The sequence below is a fragment of the Bubalus bubalis genome, chromosome 2, assembly GCF_019923935.1.
Source record: "Bubalus bubalis isolate 160015118507 breed Murrah chromosome 2, NDDB_SH_1, whole genome shotgun sequence".
Classification (NCBI taxonomy): Eukaryota; Metazoa; Chordata; class Mammalia; order Artiodactyla; family Bovidae; genus Bubalus; species Bubalus bubalis.
In genome coordinates, this window is record NC_059158.1 from 185,722,981 (window position 1) to 185,746,019 (window position 23,039).

The 23,039-nt window shown below is 58.0% G+C and overlaps 1 protein-coding gene across 2 annotated transcripts in view; it reads left to right on the top strand.

The window, feature by feature from the left end:
• Nucleotides 1–22,624, top strand: part of IFFO2 (intermediate filament family orphan 2) — a 50,619-nt gene extending 27,995 nt beyond the window's left edge. The window contains exons 2-9 of one of the 2 annotated variants that reach the window (XM_025278848.3): nt 7,651–7,711; nt 8,990–9,085; nt 10,264–10,404; nt 11,640–11,779; nt 15,948–16,068; nt 16,182–16,274; nt 17,097–17,227; nt 18,507–22,624. In XM_025278848.3, coding sequence (XP_025134633.2) covers nt 7,651–7,711; nt 8,990–9,085; nt 10,264–10,404; nt 11,640–11,779; nt 15,948–16,068; nt 16,182–16,274; nt 17,097–17,227; nt 18,507–18,612 — 889 coding nt within the window. In that variant the 3' untranslated portion in view covers nt 18,613–22,624. The remainder of the gene's footprint in view (nt 1–7,650; nt 7,712–8,989; nt 9,086–10,263; nt 10,405–11,639; nt 11,780–15,947; nt 16,069–16,181; nt 16,275–17,096; nt 17,228–18,506) is intronic. The other variant, XM_044938197.2, reaches the window with a different exon arrangement.
• The last annotated feature ends 415 nt before the right edge of the window (nt 22,625–23,039 follow it).

Consider the following 23,039-nt stretch of genomic DNA (forward strand, 5'->3'; position numbering starts at 1 on the left):
GAAATAGATGCATGTAGAACAAATATGTGGATACCAAAGGGGAAAAGGGAGTGGGAGGAACTGGAGAAGGATCGATGTGTGCGTGTGCTGGTGCTCAGTCGTGTCCGGCTCTTTTGTGACCCCGTGGACTGCAGCCCTCCAGGCTCCTCTGCCTGTGGGATTCTCCAGACAAGAATCCTGGAGTGGGCTGCCACTTCCTCCTCCAGGGGATCTTCCCAGCCCAGGGACTGAGCCTGGGTCTCCCGGGTTCTTTATCCCCGAGCCACCAGGGAAGCCCATACGCTGCTGACGCTGTGAATGAGACAGATAACTAAGGAGAAGGTACCGTGTAGCGCAGGGAGCTCTGCTTAACACACTGTGGCGACCTGAATGGGATGGAGGCCCGAGGGGGCACCTGTGTGTACAGATAGCTGATCTCTGCTGTGCAGGAGACACCAACACGACATCGCGAGGCAGCTGTTCTCCAGTAAAAATCAGCTCTAGAAACACGTGCTGCCACCCCAGTCCTGGCTTGCTGGCCACGGGTGCTGAGGGCAGGGGCCAGTGAGTGGCTCGATGCCATCACCGTGGGTGACTCTGGGCGGCAGTGATGTCCCTGAGGCTGTCTCCTCTTTCCGGCTCCGAGGAAGGGCCACAGCCAGGGTGTGCAGGTTTTATCTAGCAGGACTCAGAGGCTCCGGCGGAGGAAGGGCTTGCTGGGTTGGTGCAGTGAATTAGCGACAGAGCTGGACTTGAGCCAGGGTCTCCCGTCCCTTCTAGCCCAGAACCCTCTCCTCCACAGGGTGCTCCCCAGCAGACCTGAGATCCCCACCCACCCTGAGTAGCCTTGCACAGACCACTCTTTTGGGAAGCCCTGGAAGCAGCTGCTGTTTCAGGTTGAGAGAGAGTGTACGCGTGTGCGTGTGTGTGTGGTGCCCGCTTGCTGGGAAGAGGCGCACACTTGATAACGTGGCTGCTCCACCCAACCTATCACCAGCTCCCAGATTGTGCTCCTGCCTGCCTGGGCCATTACCACCAGCTGTAATGGAATCGGCTGCCCTGGTTAAGTGTTCACATTAAATTAATACCTCCTCCGCGGAGACAATCAGTTGGCATTTAATTTGTGTTTCCCTCTGAGCAGCAGAGTGCAGCTGGGCAGCTGGGCTTCTGATGGGCACGTCTGGGAGGCGTCCTTTTTGCCCGGATCAGGGGCTGGGTGCGGACGGGAGCACCGGAGTCCACGGGGAAGGAGATGGTGAGCGGGGGAGGCAGGGCTGGGAGGTACCCATGCGAGTGGGGCTCGGGGGGCCGGGGGTCTGTCCATGCACAGGCTGGGGGCCCGGCCCCCCCGATGACTGGAGAGAGAAGGTGCCGTGTACCGACGAGAGCGGGGAGTCAGGGGCCACGGAGGCCCACGCGCGTCCCTGCTGGGCTGCCCACCCACTCCCGCCACGCTCTTGCTCATCTGTGTTTCTTTCTCTGCCTCTGCCATGAACTGTTTGTGGTCTTGGACAAGGAGGGCAGCGTGGAAGAGGGCAGTTGACCCGTCTGTGAATTTCCAGCTCTCTAGGGGGCTCAGCAGAAGTCAGCGGGTAGGGGCCTGCCGAGTGCCCGCTCTGATCTGTAGCCTTCTGGCTTCTGCGAAACTGCATTTGAGGAAGGGTCGCCCTGGTCTGCCTGGTCCTCCAGCTCAGACGTTAGTCTAGACAAGGAGCTGGCACCCGGGGCCCCGGCTCTGCCGTGAGGCTGGGGCAAGGCACGCCCGCATGGGTAGGCCAGCGGCACCTCTCTGCGTCTGTGGGTGGTTGGGCAGCATAGAGGCCCACAGGCAGGCGGGCAGGTGGGCAGCAGGGCTCCAGCAGGCCCCCGGCCAGAGTCACATTATATGGGGTGAGCTCCCTGGGCCCCGGGTGCAAACTGTCCTCTGCCCACCTGCCCACCACCGGAGGCAGGGCCCATGCTTGGCCCCGAATGAAGTTTTCCACCCATGGCTCTGGCGCAGCCTCACCTGAGTTTGCTTCCCATCACCTGAGTGAGCTGGCTTGGGCGTGCCGGTGGCTCGCCCTCCCTGGCAAGGTGTGGACCATTCCTGCGGCACCTCCCAGCCCCCGAGGCCTGGCCGCTGGAGCCGTGGGGTCCCGCAGCCGGAACTGAGCCTCGGAGTGTCTGCGGTGTGCTGTCTGTGCCAGGGGAGGGGCTGGGCGTCTACACCCCCACCACTGGACCCCGTGTGTTCTCACAGCCTCACAGGGGCTGCGCTTCCCGCCCAGAGAGGATGGCTGACTTACCCAGAGTCACACAGCCAGCCAGCAGCAGGGACATCATGCTAACCTGGTCTCCCACTGCCCCTGGCCCTGGGGTCCCCAGGACTTTCTCCCCAGAGGCCCTCCGGGCTGTCCCCGGGACTGCAATGGTTTTGCGGGGCTGTACCCGCTTTTCTCCAGAGCTGGAGCCCCAGAGCCTCTTTCTGTGACCCACAGGAAGTGAAGCAGCTATGAGTCAGTCCCTCTGCCAGTGACTTCAGCGCAGCCTTCCGCCCCTCCGAAGCCGGGCTTTGTGGCCCCTTTCCTGCGAGTCTGTCACCCCGAGCTCGTGGGGGCAGGGATACCCTGGCCCTGTTGTTGGCTGGGGGTGGGGGTGGGGGGCTGGCCCCTCAGTGCCTCCCCTCCCCCCAGCAGCCTGCCCAGACTTCCCGTCCATCACGTGGTCCAGCGGTGCCTCCGCAGGAATGCAGGCGACCACGTCTGGCCAGGGCTGGGGGGCTGGGGGGGCGGCTGCCTCCGCTCCTTCTGCTAAGACAGCGGCTGAGCCCGTGTGGACGCCGGGAAGGCATCTCTTCCCCTCACCCGCCGCCCTGACCTCCCTGCTCTCCTGCCCCGGCCTGGAGCTGTGGAGAGCGGGACAGACATGCTTTCTCCTTCTCCTGGCCCGCTTCTGGCCTTGCCAGCCCGCCCCGCAGCGCGCGGCCTCTCCCGGGGGAGGCTCTGGAGCCAAGTGGACGGTCGGAGCTGAGTGGCGAGACCCCCAGGCTGGGGCTCAGACTGAGGACGCCGTCCAAGGGGCCCCAGCTGGGGAGGGCGCTTGCCACCTGGGTCATCCATCCATTCATTCAGCAAATCCATTCAACAACTGTCTGACTCCTTACAAGTGAGGCTGGGGTTAGTGCAGGGAGCATAGAAGTAGTCATCATGAACTGCTGGGGAGGGGCCAGACCCCCGCTTTAGACCTGACCCCTGCAGCGCCCCTCTGTACCTGCTTCCCCACCTAGAACCGGGTTCTCCCCGGCTCTGGGCCCCGACAAGCCAGGCGCAGGGTGCCCGAGACTTCTGGAGGTGGGTGTTGGAGGAGGTGGCCGTGCTGTCTGCACGCATGTCTACCCCTGTGGGCTCCCCGGTCTGGGCCCGGAGTGTAGGGGCAGAATGGCTCTTCTTGAGCGTCCCCGGGGGGTGCTGGGCTCACACTCCATCTCCTTTATAGATGGAGAGACTGAGGCTCCGAGCGGTGGAAGCAGATGCCAGGGTTCAGACTGAAGCCCTTCAGCCGGGGCAGGGGAGGGCGCCCGCCCCGCTGTCTACGCCCTGGGCGCCCCTATACCTCACTTTGCTTATCTGTGTACTCAGAGGTGTGCTCTAGGTGGACTCTGGGCCCTTTCAGCCTTTGTTTCTGGAAATTCTGAGTCTCTTGTTTCTGTAGAGTAGCACCCTCCCCCTCCCCAGCCCCGCGGCCCACCGTGTGATTCTGGGGGAGGTGCCTCATGCTTGTGGACTGCAGTGTTTTCATCAGTCCCGTGGAGATGATCTAACCCGGCCTAGAGGTTCCTGTGAAGCTGAAGGCAGGCTCTGCGGGTGGTGCCGGGCACACCGTCAGCGCCCCGTCCGTGGGGGCCGCCCGGTCACGCCAGCATCAGCACCGCCGTCATCCATCCTGCCTGCTTCGTGAGCATCCACAGCCTAGACCGCTGTGAGAGCCGTGGCTGGAGGGCGTCTGCAGGTGGGGAGAGAGCCGGAGGATGCTGGGGGCCAGAGAGGGTCCCTGTGGGCTGGTGGGAGCGTGAGCCAGACCTGGGCCTGAGCACGCCTCGGCGTGGAGGAGACGGAGGGTGGTCTGCTGCTGTCCCTGGCATCGTGGGCTGGCTCCGTGGATGAGACACCGCTGCTAAGCGGCCCTGGGGACGATGGCATCCTGTGGCCTGCCAGGTCAAGCCTGGGCTCAAGGAGGGAAAGCCAGGGGAGTGGCTGCCTCGGTTTGGAGGAGAGATGACATGTGAGACAGGCCTGGGAGAATGGATAGATTTCAGGAGGCTGAAGTGGCGGGTGGGAAAAGGGAATCGGGTTACCTCTGATTCTGTCTCCTCTGCCTGTAAAAGGGAGACCACCCTTAGGGCAGGATTAAGTGATAGTTTATCTTTTATGTGTATGAAGGCCCAGCATGGTGTTCACCACCCCGAAAGTCACCAATTACATGTCCCTTTCTCCACTCCTTTCAAGAGAAAAAAGAGTTTGGAAGTTTTATGAGCTGGTGGGTCAGGGAAGGCAGAGGTGGATCCAAATGATTCGGGCTGCCCTGCCTTGGCTAGCGTTGCCTGGGTGCGCTGGGCCTTCCTTTTCCCACCTTTCCCATGGGGAGGCGGTCCCTCAGCAGCCCCCGGCCCACCGTACGTGTGTCCCCTCCTGGTGGCAGCTGGTTTGTCCCTGGCTTCCTGCGGGCCTGTCTTTGCTTATGTTGGTCCTGATGCCTGAAACTCCCCTCCTGCTGAAACCGAGCTCCTGTGAGCAGATCCAGGGCAGGGGAGGGGACGGGCCTGGGAAGCAGGTGTTGGAATGTCCTGGAGCCCACAGCTTGGTTGACCAGTTTCTGGCTCAGCTTGGCGCTCCCTCCCCCTTGGCTGAGTTGCCGTGAATGCAGGGCATCTGGGGCTCCTCAAGAAGCATCGCTCACCCATCCTCTCACTCCAGTCGGCCGGAGCAGCTGAAGGGCAAAGCGTTTCTGCACTGTCAACGTGGAAGCGGGCAGAGCCAAGCTTTCCCGCCGCGGGCCGGGGGGGAGGTCAGCGCGGGCAGCAGGCTCGGTCTGTCAAGCCAGCTGCTGTCCGCACGCAGGGGTCCTTCCTGGGTCTCCTGGGGGCAGGCGCACGGGCCGTGCACCCATCCAGCTCTGGACATCGCTTGTGCAGGCTCACCTGGGCTGCAGCTTAGCGAGGTGAGGGGGCCCCCAAAGCGCCTTCTGCTGGGGAGCGCGTGAGAAACGAGCCCCGCCCCAGACCTGCTGAGCCGACTCTGCACGTGAGCGCGGTCCCCGGGTGACGCCCACGCTCGTCCCAGTGAGAGCGTGAGCTTGGCTGGAGTCCCATCCCTGCTGACTGGTTGTCTGTGGCCTTAGACAGGTCACACCTCTCTGAACCTCAGCTCTCTCATCTGCAAAATGGGTTTGGGGAAAATGTCTTTACAGGAGAGGGTTAAGAGGTCAGATGCAAGGCAATGAGATGTGTCCAGGGCACTGAGCCCAGTGCAGGGGACTCGAGTGGTGCTCGCCAATCAGTGGCTGCTGCTACTTCGACTCCTGTGTCTGAGGATCCAAAGACGTGGCTTGTGTCTTCGCTCTGCATTGACCTGAGACAAATTGCTCTCCTTTGCTGGGTCTCACTTTTCCTGTCTGTTCAATGGGTCTGTTGACCCGCTGCCCCACCTTCCTCACGAGAAGGTTGCTTCCAGGAAAAGGAAAAGTGAGAGGGGGCTGGCCTCATCCCAGAGGCTCCTCTGAGAAGCTGGTGTGTATGTGGGGGTGAGATGCCCCCGGGTGCCCACATCCCATCCCTCGCCACCCCCCTTATCTTTCTGTTGCTGCAGGAACGCAGTAGCGAGGCTGGCCCTGGGGGCCAGGCTGTGGTCAGCGCCCTCCCTTGGCCCCGCTCTGCTCAGCAGCTTTGGAAGCCAGTCCCCTGCCCCCCTCGGGGCAGCGTGGCCAGGAGGGATGATTCAGCTCGGGCCCTGTATTCTGGGCCTCGGCCTCGCTCGAGGGCAGCCCTGGACACCCTGTGCGGCTGGGCGAGCCGGGGGCAGCCTTGAGCTTCTCCCCACCTGGGGTTCCTGTTCCCCTGCTGTTCCCTGGACTCATGGCCCCGCCCACGACATGCTGGGTAACCTTGGGCAGGCTCCTTTCACACACAGGGCCTTGGTGTCTCCGTTTGTACCACGGGACTGTTCCATGAGACAATCCTGCCCGGGTCAGACTCTTAGACTCTCTCCCTGCCCCTCCTTGGGTCCCTCTGTATCTCTCATCCACACCAGGACGCCCACCCAGCCCCGCTGCCCACGGGATTCTGAACTCTGCCATCCACTGCCGATTGAGGCCCGGCCACCACTGCGGGGGCTGGTGAAGACCAAAGGGAGGTGGGGAGTGTGTGTGTCCTCTGGGAGCCCTGCCCGGGGCCGTCTGTGTCTCGTGTGGGAAAGGGGAGGAATTTTCCTCTGTGTGTGCAAACAGTATCTGTTTTCTCTTGTTTCCAAAAGCCAGTGACGTAACCCGCTCTTCAGCCATCCCTCCCCTCTGGCCTATTTTTAGCTGGCCCCGACAGCATCCTCAAGGCTTCAGACCTGCCTGTTCTGAGGCTATGTAGGGAGGGAGCCCCAGGGTGAAGAAAGAGAGAAGCCCCGGTCTGTTTGTCCTGCAGTTGGAGAAGGGCCCGCCTCTCTGGGGCAGCAGGTGGGGAGGGGGTCAGGGCTCCCCGGGGTCCACGGTCCACGGGGAGCCCAGCAGGGTCACCAGCACCCGATCTGGAGCCCCCAGCGAGTCTGAGTTCTGGCCCTGCCTGCCCTCACCCTCACTTAGGCATGAAATGTGCTTGTGTCCGACCCCATGGACTGTAGCCCACCAGGCTCTTCTGTCCATGGGGATTCTCCAGGCACAAATACTGGAGTGGGTTGCCATGCCCTCCTCCAGAGGATCTTCCCCACCCAGGGATCGAACCCAGGTCTCCCGCTTTGCAGGCCAATTCTTTACCATCTGAGCCGGCAGTGAAGCCCAGGCATTAAATAAGTGAGACTTATATCTCTTTTTTGTTTTAATGTAATAAAACAGACCTGGGTTTGAAGTCCAACCCCATCCCCTAACTAGCTGTGTGTCTTTGGGCAAGATATGTAACCTCTCTGAGCCTCAGTTTCCTCATCTGTAAGAAAGGGATGATAACAGCTACGTGGGAGATGTCTTTGTTGGTTAGGGTAGGTGGCAGGACAGATTGACTCTGAGATTGCAATGGTTGGCATGAAAAAAGTTTGTTTCTTGTGGGTGCAAAGGAGAGCCTGAAAGCAGTGTTGGGTGTAGCCCGGCACCTGAGAACAGCCTCAGGACCGCGTCTCACGGGAACGGAAGGGGCAGCGGCATTTGGGCAGCACCTTCCACTGTGTGCGAGCAGGGGCGGGGCGGGGGCCCCTCCTGCCACGTCTCCCGCAGGGCTGTGCTCACGCCCCGGAGCCTGGCTCTCCTCCCCTGGCATCGTGCATCCACCCACCGCCCCCTGCCTGGGAGCTCCGGGACACAGGCAGGGCTGGAGCCCCTGCTGCACCTTCCTCAGCCAGCGCGGGGCCATCCAGGGTGGGTGCTGGCACTGTGCCTGGGGGTGGGCTGCCCGGGGGAGGCCACCCTCTGACCGCCTCTCCCTCTTGGCTGTTGCAGGTGGGAGGAGGAGCTCGCCAAGCGCGTGAACCTGCAGACCATGGTGGACACGCTGCAGGAGGTAAGAGGTCCCAACCGGGAGAGGCTGGGGGCGAGCCACGCGGTCGAGGGGCGGGGCTGGGGGCCGGTTCCCAGCACAGCCTCTGGGCTGTGTCAGCTCAGCCTCTCCTCTGTGGAGCCAGGAGCCTCTCCCATCGCCCCTGCTTTGGGGCTGGGAAGGCACCCCTGGCACACAGTTGCAGAAAAGCCTGGGCACAAGAGCCCTGTTGCTGTCTCAGCCACGCAGGACTGGACTTGGGGCCAAGTGCCTCGGAAAGGGCTGGGGGGCTTGTCGCCAGGTGGGCTCCCAGCCCCAGTGGCGCTCCGCGGCAGGTGTGAGGACGGCCTCTGGCTTTTCTGGCTTGGTGGCTCTGTGTTCTGGGCCCTGCTTCACATGGGCTGACGGTGTACCCTGGGCAGCAGACTTGACCTTCTCAGCTTTGTTTTCCTCTCTGCCAAATGGACACAAGAGTGGCAACCCCGTGAGAAGCCATGGGTGACTCTTTTTAACACTGAAAAAAATCGCCTTCTGATAGTTAAAGCATTGATCATCTACATAAATAAATAACCAAAGAAAAAAGAAAGAAAATAAGCATTGATCTTCTCAGGAAGTTAGGGATTAAAATAATGTCAAGGAGACATTAAAAGACATCAACGTCAAGAAATGGTTAAAATAATGTGTAGAAGGAAAAGCATGAAGGTTCCCTCCCCCCAGCCCTGCTTTCTTTTGTGAGAAAAGGTCTTTTTACTTTACAAACGTAACATGTTCACGGGCCAACACTTGGAAAGTTCAGAGAAGCACAGAGAAGAAAACAGAACTTAGCCTCCGGTTCTCCCTGCCCCACTGTTGCTGAGTTGGTGCGTGACCTTCCAGGCGTTTCTGTGTATGTGTACAGCCCCGGGTGTGCACACTCAGTGAGGTTGACATGCGTGATGTTGCCATTCTGGAGATCGGAGATGGTCACATATTGGCACTGTGATGTACATTGACCTGCTATTTTGACCTACTGGAATCGCTTTTATATCTACTTTTTCTCTCAACATCTGCCATGGATTTTTCCATCCAATTTACAGTTCTCAGGAAAGAATTGTTTTAGGCCGAGGGGTGAAGTGAGGGCTGAGCGGGGAGCCAGGCTGGGTCAAGGTCTTGGCTCCCCTCCCCTGGGGCACAGAGGCACCCGGCATGGTTGGATGTCAGGCATCCATCTGGGGCTCTAAAGCCGGTGTCTGGCCTCTCCGCCCCGCATCAGGGAGCCCGCCCAGCCCCCCCTGACCCCTCCCCGGTCTCCGTCCCTTGTAGGCAGCGCAGGAGGCGGAAGCCATCCAGGAGGAGATGAACGAGAAGATTGAGCGTCTCAAGGCCGAGCTGGTGGTGTTTAAGGGACTCATGAGTGACGTAAGTGCCTCCGGCTGCCACCCCCCAGGCGTCATGAACCCCCCCACTCCCCCACCCATCATGCAGAATGCTTCATTCACTCCGAGGCTCCAGAGCTCGGCTTCTAGTTAGAGTCCTGGCTGGCTGTGTTTGACCTGTGAGGATGACGGATGCATCAGAGATCAGGCCCCCCTCCCCACCCCACCCTCCGCTTCCCGTGGTCTGAGTAGAGATGCATTAATCAGCTGCTTAACCCATCCGCCCGCCCCGGGCTCCTCTGACGGCCTGTGTGCGTTCGCTCGGACTCCGCCGGCTCACCAGCGTGGGGGCGGGTGGGGGGGGGTGGGCAGCCAGGGGCCTCTGTGTCTGGGAGTGGGGGATGCCGATGGCAGGCTGAAGGGGACCCCGGGTCTGGTCTGCGCCAGCCCAAAAGGCCACCCGAGCCAGCGGCCTCCCTGAGGTTGCTCTGTTGAGTCGGGACTGGCCGGTGTGCGCGTCCTTGGGACAGTCGGAGCTCCTCTGAGTCACTGTGGGCGGGGGGCAGCTGTTGGCAGAGCAGCAAGGGCCTCCTTCCTGCTGGGGACCTGGTTTCCTGCCACCTTCGGGCCGCGGGCAGTATGTAGAGAAAGACTGCAGGAGGGAGACAGAGCCCAGGACGTGTGCCTCCGCCGGCCGTGGCTTCTGGCCCTGGGCGGTGTGAGGCTGGGGTGGCTGGAAGAGGGCAGCAGGCTCCCCTTACCGGGGTCTGGGGGACCCCCACCCATCCAAGGTAGCCCCCGCCGTCAGCCTAGGAGGAATCTTTGTTGGGGAGAGGTGGGACAGACCTGCCGCGAGAGCAGGGCGGCCTTTCAGCGCTGGGATGCGTCTTTCTTTTTCCCTTGTTCGGACAAAACCAACCCTGATGCCGTGTCTGCTGAGAGGGTGCCTTCTGGCCCTTAGGGAGACTGGCAAACGCAGTCTTCCTTGGTCCCCACGGCGCCCACGTCCCCCCACCCCTTGCCCCGAACCCGAGCCACTGGCCTGACCCTTCACGCCCAGCAAAGGCTGCAGGACCCACCTCAGACTGCGGAGACCTCCTGCCCAGCACCTGGGGGGTCTCCCCACCCCTCCATCCAGCCGGAGCCTGGGGGTGCCTCCCACCGACCCCTTGCTTGGGGCCCCCCCCCAGCTCATGTAACCCCCTGCTGTCCTCCCTGCAGCCCATGACAGACCTGGACACAAAGATCCAAGAAAAGGCCATGAAGGTGGACATGGACATCTGCCGCCGGATCGATATCACGGCCAAGCTGTGCGATGTCGCACAGCAGCGGAACTCGGAAGACGTGTCCAAGATCTTCCAGGTGACGAGGGCCGCCCCACTCACCAGCCGGCACTGCCCACCACCCGCCCCGGCCACCCTGCCCCGGGCCCTCACACCCCGCCCACGTCCCTCCCCGCCTCCCCAACCCACCCCCAGGTAGCCTTTGCCCAACGCTCCGGCCTCCCAGGGAAGTGTAGAATCAGGGACTGCATAGGCTCATAGGCATGTATGACTCCATCATTGAGGCTGACCGCTTGTTTCATCCTACGTCTGAGGACACCACTCACCGCGGGGGTGGGGGGGCGACGTGATGGGCTCCTGGAAGAACGTGGCCGCAGAGCTGGGACGAGGACTCAGGTCTCTGGACCCTCCAGGGCTCAGTCTGTCTGTCCACCTTGGGCCCCTTGCCCTGCCTCCTGTCTCTCCTGGGAGCAGGAGCCGGGGACCAGGGCCATGGTCGTGGAGCCCTGGCCAGACTGTGGGAGCCCTAGCCCTCAAGCCTCAGAATTCAGAAGGGCAACTGTTGACCCGTTGACTCTTTTTTCATTCCCACATTGAGACTCATTCAGTCCCCCACTTCCCTACGCCCAGCGAGCGTCTGTGTCCAGAGTGAAGGCGATGGGTTAGCACTGGCGAGTGTCCTCCAGGGAGGGCTTGGGGTGTCCTCCAGGGAGGGCTTGGGGTCCGGTCCAGCTGCCCGAAGGGCGTCTGTCATTCTCCAAAGGCTGCTTCTTGAGTTTGGGTTGTGGTTTGGCTTTTGCTTGAGCCCAGGGCAGAACAGCGTGTCGTTGGCTTTAAGTGTGTGACTCTGGATGTGATGGGTGAGGTCTGGGCTCCCCTGGGTGCCTTCTTGCTGCCCCTCTGGTTTGTCGCGTCTTGTCTGCTTGGAGTGAAGGAAGCTCGTTGAACCCGGGGCTGCCTACCTGTCACCTTTGCATGGGAGCAGGAGGGCTCTGGGAAGCATGGAGCCATCTGACCTGTGTAAGGGCTTCTCTGTCTCTCCGGGGAGCTCTGAGACGTCCGGCCGGCCGAATCTCCAGGCCTCCCAGGGCAGGGAAGGGGCCAGGCCGTCTGTTCCTCCGTCCTGCATGCCTCCCCACCTCACGCTTCCTGCTAACGCCACCTGCTTCTTAGAGGACCTGCATCCTTCCTGGCAGTGGCCGCCCCAGCTGCACTCCATCCGTCCCTTGGGACGCCGCCTCCCTTCCCAGTCCACCCCGCCCCCAATTCCCGCAGGGCTGCCCAGTGACGTTGATCTTTCTCTTCCCGGGTCAGGTGGTCCCCAAAAAGAAAGAGCGTAAGGTGGCTTCCGACGACGACATCTCCGAGCAGGATGGGGAGGTGAACCGGTTCTCAGATGACGAGGTCGGCTCCATGAACATCACAGACGAGATGAAGCGCATGTTTAACCAGCTGTGAGTATCCTGGCTGCCCTAGCACCTGGGGCTCCTCTCTGTCTCCCCAGATTGCGAGGGCAAGGGGCGCAAACCGGTGCCCTGGGCTGGCTGACAAGTAGCCTCCACATGTTTTGTTGGCCAGCGTGGTGTTCTGAGAGAATCTGGATTCATTTTCAACATTTAGTATTTGGGGAGTTTCACATTTTCAGAAAAGGCCAAACTGGTAATAGTGCTCATTTCTGTTGTTTAGTCGCTAAGCTGCGTCTGACTCTTTGCGACCCCATAGACTGTAGCCCACCAGGCTCCTCTGTCCATGGGATTTTTCAGGCAAGAATAACTGCAGTGGGTTGCCATTGCCCTCTCCAGGGGATCTTCCCAACCCAGGGGTTGAACCCACGTCTGCTGCTTGGCAGGCAGATTTTTTACTGCTGAGCCACTGGGGAAGCCAAATAGTGGTCATATTTGTGGACAGTTTTTTTTTTTCTTTCTTAAATTGCGATATAACTGACATTGTAAGTTTATTTTAGCTTCAGATATGCAACCTTGTGATTCAGTATTTGTATATATTGTGAAATGCTCACCACAGTAAGCCTAACATTTATCACCATACAAAGTAAAAAAAAATGTTTTTTTCCCTTGGGTTAAGCGGCGGCCTGGGTTAGTGGCAGAGTCTGGGCTCTCGTGTGGTCAGTGGTGGGCTGGAGCCGGTTAGTACCAGCTCGTGAGAGCTGATGTCTGCCCACTCCAGGTTCAGCAGGGGTACACTAACAGCTTAAATTCGCCGCGACGGGAAACTCGCATGCTACCCACCTGGGCTTGCCTGGTGGCTCGCGGACCTGCCTGCCAGTGCGGGAGACGCGCGTTCCATCCCTGGGTGGGGACGATCCTCTGGAGAAGGAAATGGCAGCCCACTCTAGTATTCTTGCCTGGGAAATCCCATGGACAGAGGAGCTGGACGGGCTGCAGTCCATGGGGTCACAAAAGAGCCGGATATGACTTAGTGACTAAAGAACAATGAGTACCAGCACCTGGGCAGCCCGCTCTGGCCTCTGCAGACAGCTGGTTTGCTGGGAACTAGCTGGGCACGGCTGTCTGGGGCAGGGACCCATTGCAGCCCTGGTGAGTCCATGCCACACTTGCAGTCCTGACCCTCCTCTGGCTCGCATCCACGTGGTGTCCTGTGCGGGGTGGGGAGGGGAGCGGCTGCAGGCATGGGCTGATTCAGCTCAGGCCCGTGGTCAGACGGCAGGCTGGGGCTGCGTCTCTGAGTCTACTTCCCCCGCCCCATGGGCCTGCCCTTGCCGGCCCTCTCCCCAGAGTCCCCTGCCGTTGGTCCCCTGAGCCCTGGCCCAGGGCTCCATCTTCCCTCCCACTTCCTTCTCCCCTGACCCCCTGGTCTCTGAGCCTCACAGCCGAGCATGCTTCCTGGCCTCCTCCCCAGGAGTCCTGGGTGTCCCAACAGCAGGGCTGGATTTGAGTGCTTGACTCAGATGCACCGTCGCCACCCTCGCGGCGCCCCTGCAGGAGGGCCTCTCCCGTCGCCGACGCCCCTGCCATCATACTCGTTTTAAAAGCCAGGGGCCCGGGCCTCTCCAGACCCTTCCTGCCATGCTTGGGGCTGGCCCAGGGTAGTAGAGTCCAATGCTCACTCCGCCCAGCCCTTCATCACAGATAAGGAAACAGCTCAGAGAGGGCAGGCGGGTCGGGACAGAGCCTGGATCTCAGTCCAGTGCTGTCTGTGTCCTCTTTCTGTCTCTCCTGCCATGCCATCCCCACCCTGGTGACTCGGCAGGAAGACAGGAGTTGGACCCGGACGGGATGGGTTTGCGTGACACTTCCCTGTGGTTCCTGTTCCCTTGAAACGAAACTGGGACGGCACTGTGTTTGCGGAGAGCAGGAGTTGCTGGTTTGAGGGTAACAAGGAGACTCCTAGGCTCTTGATTCATCTTTCAACACCCCCTGACCCCTACCCCTTCTCATGGGCTTCCCAGGTGGCGCGAGTGGTCAAGAACCCGCCTGCCAATGCAGGAGACGTAAGAGACGTGGGTTCGATCCCTGGGTCAGGAAGCTCCCCTGGAGAAAGGCATGGCAACCCACTCCAGTGTTCTTGCCTGGAGAGTCCCATGGACAGAGGAGTCGGACACGACTGAAGCTGCTTAGCGTGCAGACACGCAACCCCTCCCTTCGCACATTCTTGTCTTTCGCTGAGGAGAGGGGCTTCGGGAGAGAACCCTTGGGCAGGTCTCGGTTTTCCGAAGGTTGCTGTGGGCATTCTTAGGTGTCCAGCTGGGTTTAGGCCCCAGAGACCCTGGCTGGGCTCATTCAGTTGAATTAAAGGGCTGTTTTGAAGAAATTGTTTCCCAGGTTTTCATCAGGTCACCAGGAATCCACAGCCTGCCCAGAAAGCGGGTGGGCCGGGTGGGGGAGTAAGTGGAGTGAGCTAAAAGGCTGTGCTCCTGGGTCCACGCCATGCTGCAAAAACGGGCACCTGAGTGTTGACAGGTCTGAACTGGGTTTAGTATTAAACGCATCAGTTAGATTGATCTGGTGGTCAAGCTGCCTAAGTTAAAGCAAAACAAAATTCTCTGATCACCCCTCCACCCTGGCAGTTCTCGCCAAAGCCATCACACCGCAACCTGGGCGGGGCCCTGGCCCCCTCCCACCGACCTCTCCGCTGGCTCTGGGCTGAGACCCAGCCAGAAGCTGCCACCGGCCAGTTCCTCTGAAGTCTTTGAATAGCTGCGCCCGAGTCAGGGCTGTTTTGTTTCAGTCAAAATCAATTGCTTGGGCTTCAGATCCAGGAGAAGGGGAGGAATCTGCTCCTTTCTCTGCACCATGGCCATGCCTCTTCCTCGTCCCGCCCCCCGCATCTGGGGGGATGGAGGCGCCTCTTCTGAGTCCTTCCTCTTGTCCAGCTTCCTGTCCTTTCTCCTTCTCCATTACTCAGCCGGGGTTGTCCTCTGGTCCCAGCCGCCGGAAAGGAAGTGAAATCAGCAGTCCAGTATGCGATGCGGTGATGGGTCGACCCTTGACCCAGGGGCCTGCCCGGAGCTGTCTGGCCAAGGGGCGGGCAGCGCCTCCCAGGGCAGCCCGGTCCCAGCTCTGGTCGCCGGACGCCGGGAGCCACCTACAGGCTCCCGCAGGAACTGCTTTTTGGTGGGGAGCTGGGCTCAAGGGTGCGCTCTGGACAGCGCTTTTCCTGAGGTTCTTGGGCCCTGCCCAAGGTTGGGAGCGGTGCAGTATAGGATCCAGAAAGTTGTTGAAGGAGTGAGTGTGGGCAGCGGGGAGAGCCCTGGGATGGGAATCAGGACTTGGAACCCACGTCTGCCTCTCCAGCTGATTCACTGGGTCAAGTGACTTACTCCTGCAGACCTCAGCCTTCCCATCTGAATAATGGGTGTATTGGGCTGAATGATTTTTTTTTTATAGTCCCCTGCAGTTGGGGTAATCAGTACATCTGCAGAACTCCCTCGGTCCCAGATACACCTGCATGGTCCATCACCCTATTGCCAGTTCTAGTGAATAGGGAAGCCCAGAAATCACAGCATTTGCATTCAAATCCGATTTCCAGCATGTGTTATTCTAGAAGTTTCCACCTAATCCCTCTGAGCCTCAATTTCCTTACCTGTGAAATGGGACTAACAATCACACTGACCTCTTAGGACTGTTGTGAGGATGGAATGAATCACACTTTAATATATGCCTAGTCATCGGTCCTGTGGTTGTGTTTTGATGGAGAGGAAAAAGCCATAGAAAACAGAAAGATCTGGCTTTCAGCCCTAGTTTATTCTTTCTGAGCTGCAGTTTCCTCATCTTTAAAATGGGAATAATAATACCCACCTTTCTAAGTTGCAGAGAAGATTATATGAATCCTCTCAGGTATAGTAGGGGCTCCAGAAATGAGTTGTTAAATGAATGGAAACCATTCACAAGATGCTACCTTTAGTCTTCATTAATGAAAGACTGGCATTGTTAGGAATATGCATTTTAACTTGTATCCATAATACATAAATGCATTCTGCGTTTGAAGAGCTGCGCTCCGTGGAGAAGGCGCGTGTCCCCTCTGGCTACTGCTCTCGTGTTTTGGGACAGCCACCTAGCAGGCCCCTCGCGTGCCCCGTGCTGCCCCGCTGCCCGGGCGCCTGGAGCCTGCCTGCTCACTCGCGCCTGCCCGTGCCCCCTGCAGGCGGGAGACCTTTGACTTCGACGACGACTGTGACAGCCTGACGTGGGAGGAGAATGAGGACACGCTGCTGCTCTGGGAGGACTTCACCAACTGCAACCCGGGCCTCGACCTGCAGGCCGAGGTGAGCCGGCAGGCGGGCCCCGGGCGCCTCGCTCCCGGGCTCCCCCATCCCTCAGTCTTCCCTGGCAGCCCCCACCACCCGCTTAAGCTGTCCGCTCTGTTCCGTTTCTCCAGCAAGACGAAAACCTGGGCAACCTGATCCACGAGACCGAATCCTTCTTCAAGACGAGAGACAAGGAGTACCAGGAGACGATCGGCCAGATTGAGGTGAGGCGTCCACTTGTTCATGTCCCCGAGTCGTGCCCCTGAGGCCCCCAGTGATTAAGTGCCCGTGTGAACAGGGGCTGGGGTAGCAATGCAGGCACCAGGATTGGGAGTCAGGAGACCCACTGATTCTCCTGGCCTGGTGCTGGGCAGGTCACCCCTCTCTTGGGTAGGGCCTCAGTTTCCTAATCTGTAAAATGGGGGTGATGATACCTGTCTGCCCCAGAGAGGTTTTTTCTTAAGTTATTTGACTGACATGGTGATCTCAAAATAATGGGAACTGACATTTGAATGATATCAAGTGACACTGGGCCCTGAGCCCTTTAAAAATACACCTTCGTCGGCATTCTCATACCCTGTGTGTGTGCCCGACGGGGACCTGGGTGCCCCCACCCTGTGCAGTGGGTACTGTGTGCCCATTTTACAGAGGAGGGGATGAGGTCAAAGAGACCAAGTGACTTGCCTGAGACCCCCCAGCCAGGAAGTGGCCTGCAAGCCTGGTTCTCCCTGCTCCAGAGCCTGTGTGTGTGCCTGGCACACCTGTCTGTGAGAGTCAGTCATTGTCAGGCGGGAGAAAGGGAAGCCCGGCTCCTCCCTGAGGGATGGAGCCCTTGGTTGAGGAGAAGGGTCAGAAACGTGAGCACCCTTTTCTAACGCAGTCCGCATGAAGGAGTGCCAAGGCCAGAGTTGCTAGGGCTACCCCAGCGGAGGGTGTGGTGCCCTGCGATGGCCCCAGTGCCACCGGCGCCGAGGGTGTGAGGTCGCCGCGAGGCTTGCTGTGAGGGTGACGGGGCCTGCCCTCTCTCCCCTGTTGGCTCTTCTCAGCTGGAGCTGGCCACGGCCAAGAGCGACATGAACCGCCACCTGCACGAGTACATGGAGATGTGCAGCATGAAGCGGGGCCTGGACGTGCAGATGGAGACCTGCCGCCGGCTCATCAAAGGCTCCGCAGACAGGTACCCGCCCCGCGTTCATCTTCCCTGCTGACGCAGGGCTGGTGTCCTGGAGATTCCATCTGCCAGCCCATCTGTCTGTGCATCCAATGACCGTTAGCCACCTACTGTGTGCCTTACACATCTACTCTCACGTGACTCGCACAACCACTGTTCCTGTTGTTGTGGGACTGTGGAAGGCTACTTTGAGAAGGCTTGCTCTGTGCAAGGCCCTGGGGATACAGCGATGAACTGTATCCCCACTTCCTGCTGAGCTGGTGGGTGGGGGAGGTGGGCGGGGCTTACATGGTCCCGATGGTCCCGAGGAAGCAATTTTCCTTCCTTTCCCATCTTCTAACCCACGGGCACATGAGTCTGTCCCCAGGAGACCAGCACGCATCAGGCCTCTTTCCTAGCCAGCAGGACAGCTCCTGCCCTTAGGGAGCAGCTTTTCGGGGGAGTGTGTGCGCGTGTGGGCCGTTGCTGTCGTGTCCGACTCTCTGTGACCCCATGGACTGCAGCCCACCAGGCTCCCCTGTCCCTGGAATTTTCCCGGCAAGAATCCTGGAGTGGGTTGCCATTTCCTTCTCTAGGGGATCTGCCTGACCCAGGGATCAAACCCTCATCTCTGGCATTGGCAGGTGGCTTCTTTGCCACGGAACCACCTGGGGAGCCCCTTTCAGGGGAGACAGACATGTTAGTGATAAAATGGCAAATACAGTGCTTGGCCTGAAGCACAAATATGTTAATTACAATCGTTTCTCTCATTATGACTGTGTTCTTGCACCCTGTTTGGGCCGTAAGAGACGGAGAAGCAGGGGGAAGCTTTGTGTGTGTGAGGGGGGCTTTGCATGTTACCTTCAGCTCGCTGATTCCCAGAGCCCACTTCTGGTGTTTCCGTTGTTTGGATAGAGGAGTGTGCGTGTAGGCAGGGTAAAGAGCTTACACTAGGTCCCCCAGCTCAGCAGTGATAAGCTGAGAATCCGAACCCAGCGCTGTTAACCGCTCTTCTCTGTGGCCTCCCTTTGGGCTCTGAGTTCATTGCCCAGATGATGGGAGTGTAGAAGCTGAGCTGGACCCATGGTTCCTGCTCCCATGGAGTGCTCAGTACCAGGGCATCGCACGAGGTCTCGAGAGCCTTGTTTAAGCCCTGAACTTCGAAGATTCTAAGGGAAGCAGAGAAGGTGGGTCTCGGCGAGGATCCCCCGTGGAGGCTGGGTTTTCCGGGAGGGGCTGCTCCATCCTTCCTGCTGTCTGCCCCAGGCTGCCCTCTGAGGTCTCCTGTTCTGTTGTGCCCTTCCAGGAATTCACCATCCCCAAGCTCCGTGGCCAGCAGCGACTCAGGAAGTACAGACGAGATCCAGGACGACTTTGAGCGGGAGGCGGACGTGGAGCCCATGGTCAGCTGATGACTGAGGCACGCCCCCCACCCCCCCAGCCCGTGCCTGGTGGTCTTGGCGATGGGGCCTCTGCACGCCTCTCCCCACGGGGCCAGGAAGTGGGGCTCCCAGCCCTGACCACGCAGACTTCCTGCGCCCTCCCTTCTCTGGAGGCCCCCAGGGACCGCTGCTTCCTTCCTTCCTTTCTCTGCCCACCACCACCCAGTGCCCCCTCCACCCACCCGAGGAATGGTGCTGTCGATTTCTATCGTTCTCCACGTTACAAATGCGACTTCTGTCCGATGATGCAGTGCTAACTGTGCCTTTTCCCTTCAGCTGAGCCACTTTGAGCTCCAAAGAATTATTCCTAGCAGGTGTTTTTATACAAAACTCTAAATGAGGGCCGGGGGGCCTCCCCGGGTGTGGTCAATGCCTTTTTCTACCCTCCCACCTGCTCCTCTGATTGGCCATGAGCTCTGCCTTCCCGCCCCTGCTGGAGTTGAACTTGGGATGGTCCACCTCCCCCCCAGGAAGGCGCTGTCTGCCTTCACCTTTCCAGGCCTGGGTGGGGACTTCCCGAGGGCACGTCATTTACTGAAGTGGGGAGAAGGCTAGAAGGAGGGAGGGAAGGACAAATTTTTCTTTTCTTTTTGGATCGAGTGGCAAAGCAGAGGGAGAAGGCACTGTGGGGGAAGGTGGAGCCTCACTGTGTTTAAACTACTATGCAAAAAAAACAAAAAACAAAAAAAAGCAGCTTGCCTTATACCATTGTGGGAGGCGGGCCCTCTAGCTCCTTGGTTTTCCCCTGGAGCTGGGAAGGAGGCGGAAGCTAGGGTGATCTCTCTCTCTCTCACAGCCTCTGAGGGTGAGCACTGACTTGGGAGGGGGTTTGGTCAAGGTTGGTAGTGAGGTGGGGGTCCCAAGGACCTCAGCCACCTGACTGCTTGCTTTCTTGGGACTTCTGTGGGCTGGGGAGGTGGGTGGGGGGGTGGGGGTGGGGAATGTCTTTTATTGCCCTGATGTTTTTTTTTTTTTTTTCCCCAGCCAACCATAAGGGGATATAGATCTGAAATTTCTCTGTGACAAAGTCTGGAGGGGGCCAGGCCTGGTAGCCACTGCCTCCTCTAGGGAGCTGGGTCAGTACTGCCTGCCAGCATCTTGGTTCTCCACTGTGCCCCAGCTGCCCACTGTTTGGCCACTGGTGGGCACTGGAAAGGGAAGCGGAGGGAGGCAGCAGGGACTGCTGGCAGAGAGGAAGTGGCCGGAGCGGGAGCTCGCCTGAGAGCCACGCTCATGGACACGCTCACCTCTGCTGTAATTCACTGCTTGATTGATCCGTTGGAGAGTTAATCTGAGCCAGTATCTCTCCAGACTTGAGTGGACCTGAGTCAGAAGGCATTGTGTGGAGGCCACCCTCAAATCTCAGCTGGGAGCCCGCAGAGCAGGCTTTACTTTTTTTTTTTTTAGTATCTTTTTGGACCCGCTACTCACTACTACCAATCCCCTTGTATGATTGGGGATTTTTGGTTTTGTTGGCTCAGGAGCTCCCCCTGGAGGTCAGAGGAGCAAAATGTGCCCAAGGACCAGAGCTCCTTACTACCCCACGGCCTGTGTCTGCAGGCAGAGGAGGGGCTCTGAGATCAGGACTCCCGTCTTTCCTCCCCAGAGGACCAGTGACCTGTAAGGGCCTCCTCTCTCTTCCGTTTCCCCACCTGTTTTGCAGTCTTAAAACCATTGTATATAATATTCATACTATATAAATATATATATATATATATATATATGGAGAGAGAGGAGAATGTTAGTGATGGTGTGTAATTTTTATTTATGAGAACTTGGTGGCCTTTATTGTGAGTTTTTTTCTTTTTTTTTTTTTTGCTTTGTTTTGTTTTCGTGGGGGAACCTCCTGCTGGTTCCCTGTCAAAGTCTGGCTGAACGTCTTCCACTCCCAGCATCTCTTAGCCAGATAGTCCCTCGTTAGGTACGTGAAGGGACGAGGTTTCGGAGGAGAGATCACCCACTTCCTCTCCTTCTCACTGACCCTTGTTCTAAAGGTTACAGGGTTCAAACAGATTATTATTGTCGTTATTGTTATTGTTGTTTTATTTTTATTTTAACCAAAGGTTATCAGAGCCAGTTGGGCTTGGACCTCAGCTGCTGAAAAGATTTTCCGTTTCTGGGAGGGTGGGAAACCGGCCCCCCTGCCCCCGGGCCTCCTCTGCCCAGGGTGAGGGAGGCATTGAGGAGTGCTGTGGGCAGGTGGGCAGAATGGAAGCCTGCCTCAGGGTGGTGGGAGGGTGACAGTTGAGTTACGACAGTAAGGCAGCAACAGGAGTATGTAGGGGGTAACTACGGTTACTGCAGTGCCCGCTGTCCAGTGGTGTTATTTTTCCTTCCCCCCTTGTATACATAGGATATTTGTCTTTGGGGACTAGGGTACTCTGAATTTATCTAGGAAGTATGGAAGTGGCAGGAGCCAGGGTCAGATGCTGGCCAGAAAGATCCGTCCTGCTGGTTTTCAATAGCTGCTCTCCCTGGGGAGCAAGGATTTGGGGCTGGTGGATGGGGGGACAGCAAGAGTGTTAGTGACCTGCCTCGCGGGTGTGGTCCTGGGCTTTGGCCTGGCTGCCTCCCTCCCCACCAAGTTCTTTTTTGAGTTAGTTGCCAGTGGGCCCCGCTTGCCCCCTTTGCCATGGGCTCACAGCTTGCCAAGAAAGACCCCAACGCTCGCTGGGGCAGCACCAGGGCCAGTTGGGACCAACTGGCCCTTCCTTTGTAAAGATGTAAATACTTTATTTTGGTTTTCTATTTCTTAGCCCAGTGTCATATTGACATTGGTATTTCAGAATTGTTCTCAGATGGGTTCTCCTGTGCTGCCCTCTTTTGCTCTCCTATTTTGGGGGGTTTTATAAAAAGAGAGGATTGGGGAGGGGCAGGGAGAGTAGCTTCCTTTGGGCTCCCTGATTGTGGAACACACACACACATACACACACTTCTGAGCTTCTGAACAGGGAAAAAAATGATTGACAAGTCAACACATTTTGTTTTCTTGTGGCAATATGTCTAGAGGTCTCTGACTGGCCTGTCCATCATGGACTTAGCTCCGTGGATGGAGCTCAGATGACCTGGCGAATCAAACCACTTTGGCTTGGGATGGGGGAGAGGGTGTGGGGCAGGGGGTCATATAAGGTATAACTTAAGCTAAATGTAATCTATTTATAAAGCAAGAGACTCTCATCTATTTTTATGAAAGGAAAGGTTTTTTTAAAATCTAGGGTAGGCAGTTATGGTAGCCCAGCATTTTTCTGTGGACAAGATGCATGTTGCTGCTGGATTTAATATAATCAGTACCCCTCACCTTTTCTCCTCATCCTCACCACCTGCTCATCCATACCCATGGGTGGCTTCAGCAGCGCAAAGGTCACCCCTCACCCCATTTCTCTGTCCCTTGATCCCCCAGCTCCTCCTTGGTCATTGGAAGGCCAGGGGATGGGCATTTGTGGTAGTGGGTGGGCAGCGGGGAATTCAGAACGGAGTAGGGTGGTGGGAGGGAAAGGGGGTGCTGGGTGGGGGACAAGGTCTGCTTCAGAGGGTGGGCTCTGATTAGTTGCTCCGACTCTGGTCTGCCAAGATCCATTGCCAAGTCAGCTGTATTTGGGAGAGAGCTGAGAAATGAGTGGAAGACTTCCAGGCTTGGGGTGGGCTGTGTCTTAGTCTCGGGCAAACCCCTCACCATTCCTCCTGCCAAGACATCAAAGCAACGAGGAAAAGGCAACCTCCGCCCATAGACTCCTTCGTGGACATTTTCACATCTACCTTATTTTTAGCCCCATCCGGGCAGACTTTCTGTCCTGCAGTCCCATCCCACCCCACTGTTGCTCTTTGTCTGCCAGCTGGGTTTAGCGTCAAGGGGAAGGGGGGTTTATACTCACTGAAAGACTACTGACCCTACCGGAAACCAACCTGTTTACTGTATTGTAAATATCATGCCCTTTATATCCTGTATATTGGCTTCTTTTAAATAAAGTGAAATGTCTTAGAATTGATGCCTTTTTTTTTTTTTAATTAAGGATAAAGTGATGGGGGAGGGGCAAAGAGGACACGGGCCACATAAATACTAAAAGTCATTGGCCGATTAGTGATCAAATAGGGAAATTTTACATCACTTTACATCTCACAATAAAATCTTTGGACGTAGTTAAAGCAGGAATTATACAGATTCCATAGAAGGGTAAGAGAGCCAGAGAGATCACAGACTGGAGAACAAGCATAGCTGGTTTGGAACTGAGGGCCTATTAATCATATTGCCCTCTGAATCTGCAAATTCTGCATTCTCCGATGGAGCAGGCTAACTGTCTTGTGCCATCTTATGTAAGTGACTGGTATCCGTGGATTTTGGTATCTGCAGGGGCTCTGGGAACCAATCTCCCAACCAGAGGAGGACTGAAGTTTGCTTT